At 40.0% G+C, this 14,181-nt stretch overlaps 1 protein-coding gene across 1 annotated transcript; it reads right to left on the bottom strand.

Moving 5' to 3' along the window:
- Nucleotides 1-1,172: 1,172 nt before the first annotated feature.
- On the bottom strand, nucleotides 1,173-12,092 carry LOC124863169 (butyrophilin subfamily 1 member A1-like). Its single transcript, XM_047357435.1, has 10 exons — nucleotides 11,938-12,092; nucleotides 10,271-10,355; nucleotides 9,820-9,918; nucleotides 6,255-6,356; nucleotides 6,023-6,157; nucleotides 5,797-5,934; nucleotides 5,662-5,713; nucleotides 5,552-5,578; nucleotides 2,106-2,132; nucleotides 1,173-2,023 (listed from the first exon to the last, which is right to left on the bottom strand). Exons 2-10 carry the CDS (start codon nucleotides 10,328-10,330, stop codon nucleotides 1,464-1,466), a joined length of 1,200 nt encoding a protein of 399 aa, XP_047213391.1. The 5' UTR covers nucleotides 10,331-10,355; nucleotides 11,938-12,092; the 3' UTR covers nucleotides 1,173-1,463.
- Between the last annotated feature and the right edge of the window lie 2,089 nt (nucleotides 12,093-14,181).

Raw genomic sequence — 14,181 nt, 5'->3', positions numbered from 1 at the left:
ATCTTAACTATTTGTTAATATATTCAGCCTTAAAATGAGGGAGGAAAGACAGCTTCTTGGTAAACGGGGGATGCAACTGAAGGAGTTTTCTGCACCTAGCGCTGGGAACCCATAAGAGTTTTCAATACCACAATGCAGTCTTAATCTAATTAAGCTGCTGGAATTATTAAAGTGTTTAAGTAAATATTGCTAAAATGTCATCCAAAATAATGTTTACACGCCCATATACCAGCCACTTTATTATGTACACATGTTTAATTGCTTTTTAACACAATTAGCAATATAGCAATCTTAACCAGTCAGTGCATTTAGAATGGGGAAGACAAAGGTTGTTGGTAACAAATGGGCCTGTCTGATTATTTCAGAAACTGCTGATCTACTAGGTGTTGATGCACATCCATCTCTGGGCCAAACACAGAATGTTCTAAAAAAGAGATCACTACCATGTTCTTCTAGAGTGTTCAATTGTAAGAGTAACTCAGTACATCTGTTTTCAAGTTGGTATTATTGATGAGATCGAACAATGGTAAAATTATAGATAAACTTGGATTCTTTTTGAACATGGTGCGCGTTTTTTTCCTAAATACCTCACATCTTCGGTTAAATCAGCCACCATGTTTTGTTCTGTTTGAAGGTCTGACTTCTACAACATGTGAGACTGTCAGAAGAGAATGGTTCATCATTACAGTATATCCAAGGTACTCAGAATACCATCTCTGAACAGACAACATGTAGAACCTTTAGGCAAATGGGCTACAACCAAATAAGATCTCACCAGGTGCCACTAATGTGAGCTGAGAACAGGAGACTGCAGTCCACACAAGCTCACCTAACTTAGACCAGTTGAAAAAACAGCATCTGGTTCAATGAGTCTTCATTTAAGCAACAACATTCAGAGGAAAATTTGTCATAAATATGAAAACAACGATCCATCTTTCCTTGTATCAATGGTCCATGCTAGTGGTGGAAGTGTAATGGTTTGGAAATATTAGACCCCTTAGAATAAATTGAGCATAATTTAAATACCACATCCTACCTGAGTATCATAGCTCATGATGTCCATCTCTTTGTGGGATTCGGTAAAGCAGGAGATTCACCCATTTAAAGATTCCTTTTTATGTAAGGCATTTGTAAGGCTTAAAGGAGAAATAAATAGCACAAGTAAAACTGCATTTGGTTTATTCTTTATTCACAGAAGTGCATTTTTTGTTATATTAGTATTGCACAATACAGAAGATTTAAAATTGAGGTTTCTGCTTAAATTTTTGAAAACACTAAAGACCAGAGGATGGTGCTCTAACTCTATATTGAGAAAATAGTAGCAGCAATCACATTTAAGCACAAGCAGTATACAGAGTGGTCACATGGATGCTCATTTATATTAGGAGTGCCCTTCTTTCTGGTTTCTTAAACTCTATTGAAATGTTTACTGGCTCATATGGGAAATCCTGACTGGGGAAAACCTAGGCCCACAGGCAGGATGTAGGGCAGAGACAGTGGGTCTTAGGTGCTGGAGACCAGATCACCAGATCCCTAATGATCTCCACTGTACCAAACAATGGAAAGAGCCTCTCGGTGAAGGTCTCATTGTAGGTGTAAATGTGCAAGTGTTTGTCCACGTCATAGAAGGACAGCTGGCCGTTGTCATAGTCGAGGTAGATGCCCACCTTACGGGGGATCAGGCCAGGTGGCAAGGTAGTGAAGGGCACCGTAAGGGCCTTAAACTCAGTGCCCTTCTCCAGACGCAGGGTCATGTAGCCTGTGTCAGTGTTCAGGGACTTGAAGCCCTTCCTCAGCGCTGACTCTTTGGCCACGCCCAGCCGCCAGTCACGCTCACCAACCTCTGCCTCCCAGTAGTGGCGGCCGGAGCCCAGGCCATCCATGCCAACGGCGCACCACCACCCATCAAAACGCTGGTGGAAGTTGGGAACATCATTTCGCTCAAAGCCACAGCGCATCTTCTTCTCATCAGCAGAGATGAGCAGATCAGGGTTGGCTGTGTCCAGATCCAGAGTTACCTCCTCTATAGGGAAAGAAACAAGGTTGAAATATCATGACAGCTTATAAAATTCACCTAAGTATTTCTGGAAAACCTGTGCAAGTACCTGCAGCATCTCCAATCCAGCCCCACACTACAAAATAAACAAAATAATTAATACTAATAATAACACAAACAGAACTTTTATTCTCAAGCCATGTAGGTGAGGAAAAATTAATGAATACACCAAAATTCTTCGAATTAGCTCCTTCAAAATAAAATGTATCAGGGCCCTAATGGACAAGATAGCTATTTTAAACAAACTAAATAGCTCTCTTGAGATCATGGTTTTCTGTGCTTTTGTTGTGGTTGAAAGTCCAGGGAGGATTAAGAAAATAAGTCTCATCACATATATATATACGTTTGGTCTGTACTGTATATATATATATATATATATATATATACAGTACAGACCAAACGTTTGGACACACCTTCTCATTCAAAGAGTTGTCTTTATTTTCATGACTATGAATATTGTAGCTTCACACTGAAGGCATCAAAACTATGAATTAACACATGTGGAATTATATACTGAACAAAAAAGTGTGAAACAACTGAAAATATGTCTTATATTCTAGGTTCTTCAAAGTAGACACCTTTTGCTTTGATTACTGCTCCTCACACTCTTGGCATTCTGTTGATGAGCTTCAAGAGGTAGTCACCTGAAATGGTTTTCCAACAGTCTTGAAGGAGTTCCCAGAGATGTTTAGCACTTGTTGGCCCTTTTGCCTTCACTCTATGGTCCAGCTCACCTCAAACCGTCTCGATTGGGTTCAGGTCCGGTGACTGTAGAGGCCAGGTCATCTGGCGCAGCACCCCATCACTCTCCTTCTTGGTCAAATAGCCCTTACACAGCCTGGAGGTGTGTTTGGGGTCATTGTCCTGTTGAAAAATAAATGATGGTCCAACTAAACGCAAACCGGATGGAATAGCATGCCGCTGCAAGATGCTGTGGTAGCCATGCTGGTTCAGTATGCCTTCAATTTTGAATAAATCCCCAACAGTGTCACCAGCAAAGCACCCCCACACCATCACACCTCCTCCTCCATGCTTCACGGTGGGAACCAGGCATGTAGAATCCATCCATTCACCTCTTCTGCGCCGCACAAAGACACGGTGGTTGGAACCAAAGATCTCAAACTTGGACTCATCAGACCAAAGCACAGATTTCCACTGGTCTAATGTCCATTCCTTGTGTTCTTTAGCCCAAACAAGTCTCTTCTGCTTGTTGCCTGTCCTCAGCAGTGGTTTCCTAGCAACTATTTTACCATGAAGGCCTGATTCACACAGTCTCCTCTTAACAGTTGTTCTAGAGATGTGCTGCTAGAACTCTGTGTGGCATTGACCTGTTCTCTAATCTGAGCTGCTGTTAACCTGTGATTTCTGAGGCTGGTGACTCGGATGAACTTATCGTCCGCAGCAGAAGTGACTCTTGGGCTTCCTTTCCTTGGGCGGTCCTCATGAGAGCCAGTTTCTTTGTAGCGCTTGATGGTTTGTGCGACTGCACTTGGGGACACTTTCAAACTTTTCCCAATTGTTCGGACTGACTGACCTTCATTTCTTAAAGTAATGATGGCCACTCATTTTGTTTTTACTTAGCTGCTTTTTTCTTGCCATAATACAAATTCTGACAGTCTGTTCAGTGGGATTATCAGCTGTGTACTGTATCCACCTCCTGCACAACACAACTGATGGTCCCAACCCCATTTATAAGGCTTGAAATCCCACTTATTAAACCTGACAAGGCACACCTGTGAAGTGAAAACCATTTCAGGTGACTACCTCTTGAAGCTCATCAACAGAATACCAAGAGTGTGCGGAGCAGTAATCAAAGCAAAAGGTGGCTACTTTGAAGAACCTAGAATATAAGACATATTTTCAGTTGTTTCACACTTTTTTGTTCAGTATATAATTCCACATGTGTTAATTCATAGTTTTGATGCCTTCAGTGTGAAGCTACAATATTCATAGTCATGAAAATAAAGAAAACTCTTTGAATGAGAAGGTGTGTCCAAAGTTTTGGTCTGTACTGTGTATATTTTAATGACTATTTACATTGTAGATTCTCACCAAAAGTTGCATAGTATATTGGATGCGCACTATAGGTCTGTGTTGTGTGCACAGCATAGAGGGTCACAAAACTCTGAGTGGCTTGCTGTCGGCCGCCTGTTGGACCTGAAGGATTCCTTTGCACAATGGCACTCTACCACCATCTGTCCGTCCATCCGTCCATCCATGCTGCCTTTTTAGAGAACTCAATTAACCTAACAGTCATGTTTTTTGTATTGTGGGAGGAAGATGGAGTACCCAGAAAGAACCCATGCTACATGGGGAGAACGTGGAAACACCATGCAGAAAGAGCCTGGTATTTGGTCTTCCTTATTATACAGCGCGAAGCAATGGGACCATCATGCTATGTTTAACTTGAAAGCACAGAAATAAGCTATGTTGTAACTCATTCTACCCTTTTGTGCTTCAGAATATAACCTATACAAAAGTACCTGAAACAACATTTAAGGTATGGTTTTGGCAGCCATGGTAAAAAGCCTTAAATGAACTCATTTTTTGTTGCAGAGGCATAATCTCACACTGAATATTTTAGAAAAATACAACCTTTCATTTGAGCAGATTTAATCAGTGTTTTGTTTTTTTTGTTTTTTTTAAATCTAATGCAACAGTTGCTGGTTTCACTAACATTTCTTTCCAAAATAATTATAAATGAAGTACTTTGTTGAATTTTGTTTTACTTTCTTAATTGAATAAGAGTGTTGAGGAGTTTACATTCTTTGATGTGTAAATATGACATGAGTGGCGATTTTTTCTTGGCCATTCAACAAAAAAGGTAAGACAAGAGAGCATGCCCTTTAAGTAAGGCAGATGTGATCTTCTCTAACAGATAAAATCATTTATAGAGTGTAATTGAATATTTCTCTGTAGAAAATGAGAAAAAGCTTGCAGCATTTCACCTTTCAGGCATTCTTAGCCAACACAAAATGTCTCAGTTACCTGGTTTTTTTGTCATTTTTAAAGGAGAAAAATGTGGCACCAGTGATATTTGAAATGATACTTTATCTAAAATCATTATTTCCTATCATGGGCTCGCTTTCCTCCCCAGAAGTCCTCAAATTAACATTTATTTTATTTGTTGTGAGATTATGCTCCTGCAATAAAAATAAAATTGTTTTAATGCTTTTCATACATCTTTATCATGGATGCCAATAAGTGTACAGGGTGCTGTAACAATATTTGACAGTGTCATTGTAAGGTTACATCACAGATGGTTCCCCTGATTTTCAGGAAGAAAATAAAGTATCAACAACTTAGTTTTATCTTCTTTAAACTACTTTATCCCTACTGCTCCTGTGTTGCTGGGAAAATGCTTGCATTAACTAATTAGCATTTTTTAAATTACATTTGTAAATTTAAGCTGTTTAGATTTGTGTGTTTTATTAGATTTGAAATAGTTGCAGGACAAATGTCAATGTGTACATTGATTTACTTTGTTTCATTTACCTGGCTGGGGAATGTAGGATATGGCACCTAGAAGGAAATGATGAAAGTGATGAGGAAGTGAACAGCTGCAACAAAGTGCATCAAAATTAATTCAGTAGTGATTTACAAACCAATCTTCTGGGTTCTCTGCTTCCACAAAAGCCACTGCTGTGGGATGGTGTTCTGCAAAAAGCAAAGGGGCTTGTTGTTGAATTTTAGGCCCAGATGATGTTCAGTAGACTGTAATTTACTGTATAAGCTGTTACCTTATTAGGTCGCTGTGACACTAAAGTCCACAGAACAAACTCCATAGCAGCCAGCAGATTGGGCGTGCGCCCCCAGCGCCAGGCTGACTGCAGGTCCTCCAGGATTTTGGCCACTGGTTCTCCGGGCCACACGCTTTGCTGCATATATATGTGTTTAGAAAGCACAGCTTTTATGTTGAAAGTCCAATATAACAGAAAGGTTTATTTGCATATTTAAACTTCCCACCTCAGGCTGAGCCCTCAGGTCTTTGATCCAGTTAACGATGACAGCTTTGGCCTGTTCCAGGTCCTGTCGGTTAATCAGATCAGGCTGCTTGCCCTCATCCATCTCTGGCCAGCCATCACTCTGCATCAGATTCTTCTGCACTCAGAAATTTACCTTAATGAGCACACCTTAGCTTTGATACTCCTATAATTTTCTTCTAATCTGTGATATGCTTTTGTTCTGGGCCCGGCACCTTGTTCTCCAGCATGGATGCCCACTGCAGGATGAAAACACGGCAGAGAGGAGACGGCCAAGTGTCATCTTGATTCCAGATGTGTTCAAGGACTTCTGATTTCTACAGAGACAAAGCGCAAAGAGAGACAAAATAATAATAATAAAATTAAATTCAGTTCAGTTTATTTATATAACGCCAATTCACAACACATGTTGTCTCAAGGCACTTCACAAAAGTCAGGTTCATACATTCCAATTAATCCTAATCATTGAACAGTGCAGTCAAGGTTAGTCATTTAATCAAATTGGATAAAAAGTTTTTCTGTCTAAGGAAACCCAGCAGATTGCATCCAGTCAGTGACTTGCAGCATTCACTCCTCCTGGATGAGCATGTAGAGACAGTGGACAGTCACTGGCGTTGACTTTGCAGCAATCCCTCATACTGAGCATGCATGTAGCGACAGTGGAGAGGAAAAACTCCCTTTTAACAGGAAGAAACCTCCAGCAGAACCAGGCTCAGTGTGAGCGGCCATCTGCCACGACCGTCTGGGGGTTTGAGAGAACAGAGCAGAGACACAAAGGGAACAAAGAAGCACTGATCCAGGAGTACTTTCTATGGGAAGGAAAAATAAATGTTAATGGATGTAGCTCCTTTAGTCGTTTCATCTAGAAAGAAAGAAAAGATAAACTCTGAGCCAGTTTTCAAGGTAAGAGTCTGAAAGAGAGCACATAGAGTTTGTTACAGTTAAGCTCAGTCAATTGCCATGTCTAGGAGAGAGAAAGGGTTAAACACTGAAAGACAGGGCCAAATGGATCATCTGTAGAAGGTGAGGATTAAGTTGTTGCCTGCAGAAGCTCGGACGATGCCCCTCTCCAGAAAGGTGTCACAGGTAGACACAGAGTCAGGTCAGGTGTAGCTTCTAGGAAGAGAAAAGAGAGAACAAAGTTAAAAACTGAAATAACTGCAAATAATGCAAAATTGGAGAGTAGTGTGAGAATGTAGCGAAGAGGGTGAAAGTGGTCATTATGTCCTCCAGCAGCCTAAGCCTATAGCAGCATAACTACACAGATAGCCCAGGATAACCTAAGCCACTCTAACTATAAGCTTTATCAAAAAGGAAAGTTTTAAGCCTAGCCTTAAAAGTAGACAGGGTGTCTGCCTCACGGACTAAAACTGGGAGCTGGTTCCACAGGAGAGGAGCCTGATAACTAAAGGATCTGCCTCCCATTCTACTTCTAGAGACTCTAGGAACCACCAGTAAACCTGCACTCTGAGAACGAAGTGCTCTGTTAGGAACGTATGGAATAATCAGATCTCTGATGTATGATGAAGCTAGATCATTAAGGGCTTTATATGTGAGGAGGAGAATTTTAAATTATATTCTGGATTTAACAGGGAGCCAATGAAGGGAAGCTAAAATAGGAGAAATATGATCTCTCTTTTTAATTTTCCTCAGAACTCTTGCTGCAGCATTTTGAATCAGCTGAAGGCTTTTAACTGCATTTTGTGGACATCCTGATAGTAAAGAATTACAATAGTCCAGCCTTGAAGTAACAAATGCATGGACTAGTTTTTCAGGGTCGCTCCTGGATAGGATATTTCTAATTTTGGCAATATTCTGCAGGTGAAAGAAGGAAATCCTAGAAACCTGTTTAATATGGGGTTTAAAAGACATGTCCTGGTCAAAAATAACACCAAGGTTTTTTACTTTATTATCAGAGGTCAATTTAATGCCATCCAGGTTAAGTGATTGACTAAGCAGTTTCTTTTTTAAAGACTCCGGTCCAAAGACGACAACTTCTGTCTAGTCTGAATTTAGAAGCAGAAAATTTAAAGTCATCCAAGTTTTTGTCTTCAAGACATGCTTGTAGTCTATCTAACTGGTTGGGCTCATCAAGATTCATGGATAAGTAAAGCTGAGTATCATCAGCGTAACAGTGAAAATGTATCCTATGCTGCCTGATAATTTGACCTATTGGAAGCATATATAGTAAAGAGAATTGGCCCAAGTACTGAACCCTGTGGTACTCCACAATTAACCCTGGAGTTTAAAGATGATTTATCATTTACATGAACAAACTGGAATCTGTCAGACAGATAAGATTTAAACCAGCCTAGCGCTGTTCCCCTGATCCCTACAGCATATTCCAGCCTTTCTAAGAGAATATTGTGATCGACTGTATCAAATGCAGCACTGAGATCTAACAGAACCAGAACAGACACAAGTCCATTATCTGAGGCCATAAGAATATCATTAGTGACTTTCAGCAGAGCTGTTTCAGTGCTATGATGAGCTCTGAAGCCTGACTGAAACTCTTCAAACAGGTCATTGCTGTGTAAATGTTCACACATTTGATTAACTACTGTTTTCTCAAGAATTTTAGATAACAATGGAAGATTAGATATAGGTCTGTAATTTTTCAAGTCATCTCGATCAAGTGAAGGCTTTCTTAATTAAAGGTTTAGTTACATCCACCTTAAAAGCCTGTGGTACATATCCATTTACTACGGATAAATTAATCATATCTAAAACGGGGCTGGTAATCCGAGGAAACCCTTATTTAAATAATTTGAATGGAAGGCTATAATAATGAAAGCTATGGACTCATACTTCATAAAGGCTATGTGCACATTTAACCATGTACTTTAAAATAAGGTAAGAAACATGAATTGTTCCTAAAATGTGCCTTTATATTGACTAATGTTACTGAATAGGTTAGAAAGTGTTAGACAGTGCCAACAGAAAAATAAAATGCACACAAAAACAGCCTAGATAATTAAAGAGGTTTCGGGAAGTTCAGAGTAATTTTAATATTACAGAGTATGGCAAAGGTTTTCACTCTCCTTTAACCATGTTAAAACCACACATGTATTCAACTGTAAATACAAATATGATGGAAGGCAGCACATTATAAAATGAAAGGGAAATGTTAACGGTACATGTTTTTAAAATGTTTTTACAAACAAATGTCATAAACATGCTTATGTATTCAGCCCCCCTTACTTTGATACCCCTACATGAAATCCAGAGCAAACAGTTGGCTTCTTGCTGGAGAATCTGTTAACAGGACAGCTATAAGTCACATACTCCATGAATCTAGCCTTTAAAGAGTGGCAACATGTAGACCATTGTTCATAGGCATAAGGCTGGTTTGCAGTTTGCTATAAGCCAGGTAGGGGGAACAGAAGGCAGGTAGAAGAAGGTTCTCTGGTCAGATGAGAACCAAATGGAACTTTTTGGCTTACATGCAATAGGATATATGTGTTAAAAAATCTTTAATATACTTTAAAACACCATCCCCAACAGAAAGCATGGTGGTTGCAACATCATGAAGTCGGAACGCTTTTCTTCAGCAGGGACAGGGACACTGATTAGAGGCTGCAAAGTGTCAACTTCCTGTTGGACAACATCCATAAACATACAGCCAGAGCTACAATGAGATGGCTATTACATAAAATCACTATAAAACACCTTAAAGTTCCATGGTTGTAATGTGACAAAATGCAAAAAAGTCCAAATCGGACTGAAAATGTTTGCAAAGCACAGTGAGAAAACATGCTTTGGTTCATGTTGAAACTGTACCTGGCAGACTCGGCTGAGGTCTTTAGCCAGCTCCACGATAAACAGCTGATCCTCATCCAGCAGCTCCTTCTTCTCTTTCTTTCCTCTCTTGTTTGACTCCTGTCAGGAAGAAAAACACAAACAAAGCCATTTCTGTGAAAAAGTCTTTGTAATGAGAGTGAGGCTTCAAGACAAAAAGACATATTGAGGACATCAGTGCTTGTCCAGAAGTGCTTTAGAAAGAAAAATGTCAATCTGAACAGGAAGTGGTTCCTTGGCCTGATCAAAATGCAAGTCATGGTTCTAATGGTTTTAGCAGAGACACCCCACTGGTTCTTTTCTTCAATGTAAAACTAAGGTGTGCAGTCGTGACGAACATGATAAAGTTTGCATATGAACTGCTTACTTCAGTAACAGGCTGACCTGAAGAAAGGTTTAAACATTAAACACGGAGAAAGAAAACAATGCCGACCTTAATCATAGCTGTCAGGTTTTTGGCAGGCTCAACTATGAAGTGAAAACACTGCATCATCTTTGCTGCTGTCTGTGCCCGTGTCCTGCAATGACAGATGCAAATAAATACTGCTTCAAGAAAACATCCGGGCGGGTCTAATAAACAAGGATGACCTCCTTTATTTATTTATTGTTTGCAAGCCACCTCTGTTGCCTCAACACAAAGGATAAACTGGCTTTACAGACAGATTGGCATGGCCCATCTGAGGTAGACATTTTGGATGCTAACCTGTCACATTTCATGTTAAAGATTCAAAGAGGTATAAACTATTTTAGTGTGTTTCTCCTCATAGCAACACTACTCCTTCATGGAAAGATGAAAACCACAATTCTTCCAGTACACCAGCATGGAGATCATGAAACATTAATTTTTCCCTCCTACTCTGAGAGCATACATTTCCAGGGTCATCATAACAGCAATGCTTCAGAGCACCTCTCCAAAGTAAGCAAATTTAAGGAAGTAGAATTACTTCTGGAAATAAGTAATGAAGTCAGAAGTGAATATTAACCAGGTCCTGCATGGTTGTATCTAATTGTCCTTGGCCAATTAGGACTAGGACTTGCAAAAAAGCCCACTATCAACCTCAGGGAAACTGACCTAGCTTTTATATTTTCCATACATGACAAGTTTTGCATTCTGCATCCCCACAAAATGACTGTATGACAGAATGTGTTTTACTTTACAGTTACATCAGTTATGTCACATTATTTTTTTGAAATATAGTAAAAAGGTTTTATTTTTCTATATTTAATTGCCATAGTGTTTTTTATTGTAGGACATGTGGCTGCAAAGTCAATGATTTGATGTAATTAGCAGAGGATCCTCACATAGATAACTTTTGATCAACTAGCATTATATTGTCTTGTATATTTAGGATCAGATTGGACTGTTTGTCAATTAATCTTTTTCAAGTTTGGATTAGACTAACGTGAAGCTTTCAAGCTCTTCTAATTAAGTGTAAAACTAATGAATGTGTCAACCTGTCTTGTGCGAATTCCAGTTCTCTTTGGGGGCCTGAGAGCAGCATTAAACCCTGAGCAGTAAAACGTTTGCTTATATATTGGTCATGCCCTAGCTGTGTCCTTGGTAAGGTTCTCTCTTTTTGATTTCCAGTTTCTCTTTTTACGCCACACTCACTTTCCCCCGATTATATACTGCAGAACAATATGCTCGGACTGTGCGTCAGAAAACCACCATAATCCAGCAACTTGCACAACTAAGACCTGAAAACTGATATGGTTGACTACTATTCCGTATTTAATTTTAGAAAATTCACCAGGATTTAGAAGCCATAGTTTTTTTTAAATAAAAAATGCAGAATATCTGATCATCTTATTCATGCTGTAAGAAACATGACCACGCAGTTCTAGCACCGACCCAGTTTGAGGTCAGCTGATGACTGCGCAAAAAGTAAAGACAAAGCCGCAAAATGACTTTGCGACAGATCTGCACCAAGGATGCAGCGATACTCCACATTCATGCTCCAAACTTATTATGTTTTCTATTGCTAAAGAGGCACTTATTGAAAGCATTTCCTTCCCGTTAACGTCACGCAATTTCGCCCCTGCAATGCGTCATGCAGAAAAACACGGCGAATTTTAACGCACCGCTGACACGCAGTTTACCTTAAGTTTGAAGAGATTTTGTTCAGTCTCTTCTGGCTAAAAACACCAGTGGTCTGTTCGTGAAGAAGTCTGGTCTGTGTGCTGCAGTCTGCCCTTGTTTACATACCACACTGGCAATCGGCTGCTCGGGGAAGTTCGGGTTTCTCCGGCAGTGACGCAAGCGGCTCGTCAATTCGCGCAGTCCTGAGTCATACTGGAGAGGTAAAAGCGCTGTTGCTCACTCAGCAGCAGGAGCTGAAAACCCTCTTAACCTGTACATTGATGGTGGTTATTTAAAGCACTGTTAGTAAGTTAAAAATGGATGTTTATTTATTGTTTATTGAATTCCCAAACTCTGCTTCAGCTGATTAAAATGACCATGATGTTCATGTTGCTCTTGCAGTCATTAGTGTTGAGGTTAATAATTAATAATCACAGAAAAAAACACAAGTGCTTTTTGTTATTATTCTTCAACATCTTTATGAATAATTTAGTTTGTTCCAAGTGCAAATTATTATTTAATGAGGTTCAGATGTACAGTGAACAATTAACCATCAAGAAGCATGACTTTACAAAAATATTCATACCCACTTTCTGTATTTTGACATTTTAATAGCTAAAAACATCCATGTATTTTATTGGGGTTTTATGTAACAGGCCAACACTGATTAGTGCGTAAGGTGAAAGGAAAACGATACATGGTTTTCAAATTTTCTTTCCAATTCAAATCTGAAAGGTGTGGTGTGCATTTGTATGAAGCCTCTGATTTGAACTGTGAGCAAATACTTTGCAGAACTACTTTTTGTTCCAAATAAAACTGAAGTTTAAGTCTGCTGGGGAATGTCTCTTTCTACCAGCATTGCAGATCTGAAATGTGTGTCCATTCTGCTTTACTGTATGCAGATGTCATATTTTAGTCTAGACTTGACTAGGCCATTCTAGGCCACACACATAAATATGCTTTAATCTAAACTATTCCATTGTAGCTCTGGCTGTATGTGTATTTAACTGCATCTAGCAGAGAATTTAAGTACACCCTTTCATCAAACTTTTTGACAGGTGGGTGGGACTTCCGGTGAGGGCGGGATTTCCGGTGGGCGCCATATGGCGCCATGTGGTTGCCATGTGGGCAGGAGGTCACGTGGTCAAGCAGGTGGTGTGTCCAAGGGGGCGTAACAGTGGATGCTGATTGGTTGTCGTCATTAGGGGCAATACCTTAAATGAGTCAATTAAAACACAGGGGTGTGTTTGTTATAAATAGAACAAGACAAATATGGTATTATCGGAAACTGTTTGGCATCAGCACCAATTAAAAATAGAGGGGGTGTGTTTGTAAGCATCGTTAAACCTTGAATAACCCAATGAAAACAATAGGGCGTGCCTTAGTGTTTACTTTAAATACAGAGATAAAACTCTGCACTTTACATGCAGCATTCGTTGGAAAAAAAGAACACCCGTTCAACAATGGCTAGAGTTAAGAGAGTTTATCGTCAAGCGGAGGACAAACGCAACGCGTGCCAAGATGATGATGATGAACAAGCAACTGCATCATATACTTCCTCAACGGAGATACCTATCGGAATTCCCGTCGTGACATACTCTACCGATGATGAGGATCCAACATCAACATCAACAACCATGGTTGAAAATCAGACCTCGGTTCGGCCAAGAGGTATGTTAGTTCTGTGCGAAACCCCAGTGACCGTCTACCAGTATTCATCCCGTGAATTGAATGCTCCTAAGAAATCAACATACTACATCTGCAGGGTACAAGACCCCCGTTCGACACTCTGCAGGAAGAATGGTCTTTGGAGCCATATGGCCTGGTTGGCAGCTGGGGTTATATTTTCATGTATGAAATAGGAGAGCTTTGCCTGTATCAATTGGATCAAGATGAGGTATTTAATGGATCACTGGCTCTGTGTACACTCACCCACAGCGACTGGGCTGTGTTAAAGCTTGCAATCCTGCACCTTAATGATAGCCCTGAAACAGTCTCAAGGCAGGAGAGGGTAGGAAGAAGAAGAAGAAGAAAATGAACTGTCTCCTCGACCTGTAAAATGGCGAGAATGTTTCATATACCATCCGATGTTGAAATAGCTGAGAGAGAACCTCTCTTTAGCGCAGTGTGGAGGTCAAAAAACCACAGCAAATGGCCGCTGGTCTTTTCGGGCAAGCAGACGCAGGAACAACCGGACGAGTCCCTCAGATCTGTTTGTGTTGGAGGCTTTCAATCAAGACTGCGGCGTATTCAAGACAATGCTG

Source organism: Girardinichthys multiradiatus, chromosome X, assembly GCF_021462225.1.
Source record: "Girardinichthys multiradiatus isolate DD_20200921_A chromosome X, DD_fGirMul_XY1, whole genome shotgun sequence".
NCBI classification, from domain to species: Eukaryota; Metazoa; Chordata; class Actinopteri; order Cyprinodontiformes; family Goodeidae; genus Girardinichthys; species Girardinichthys multiradiatus.
This window is presented reverse-complemented; position numbering and strand designations above follow the sequence as displayed.

Excerpts from the sequence above, each read along its gene's own strand:
- LOC124863169 (XM_047357435.1), bottom strand. The coding sequence starts at position 10,330 with ATGATGCAGTGTTTTCACTTCATAGTTGAGCCTGCCAAAAACCTGACA. Across the intron at positions 9,919-10,270 it reads ACCTGACAGCTATGATTAAG|GAGTCAAACAAGAGAGGAAA; the intron begins GTCGGCATTGTT and ends TCTTCCTGACAG. Across the intron at positions 5,579-5,661 it reads GCAGAGAACCCAGAAGATTG|GTGCCATATCCTACATTCCC; the intron begins GTTTGTAAATCA and ends ATTTCCTTCTAG.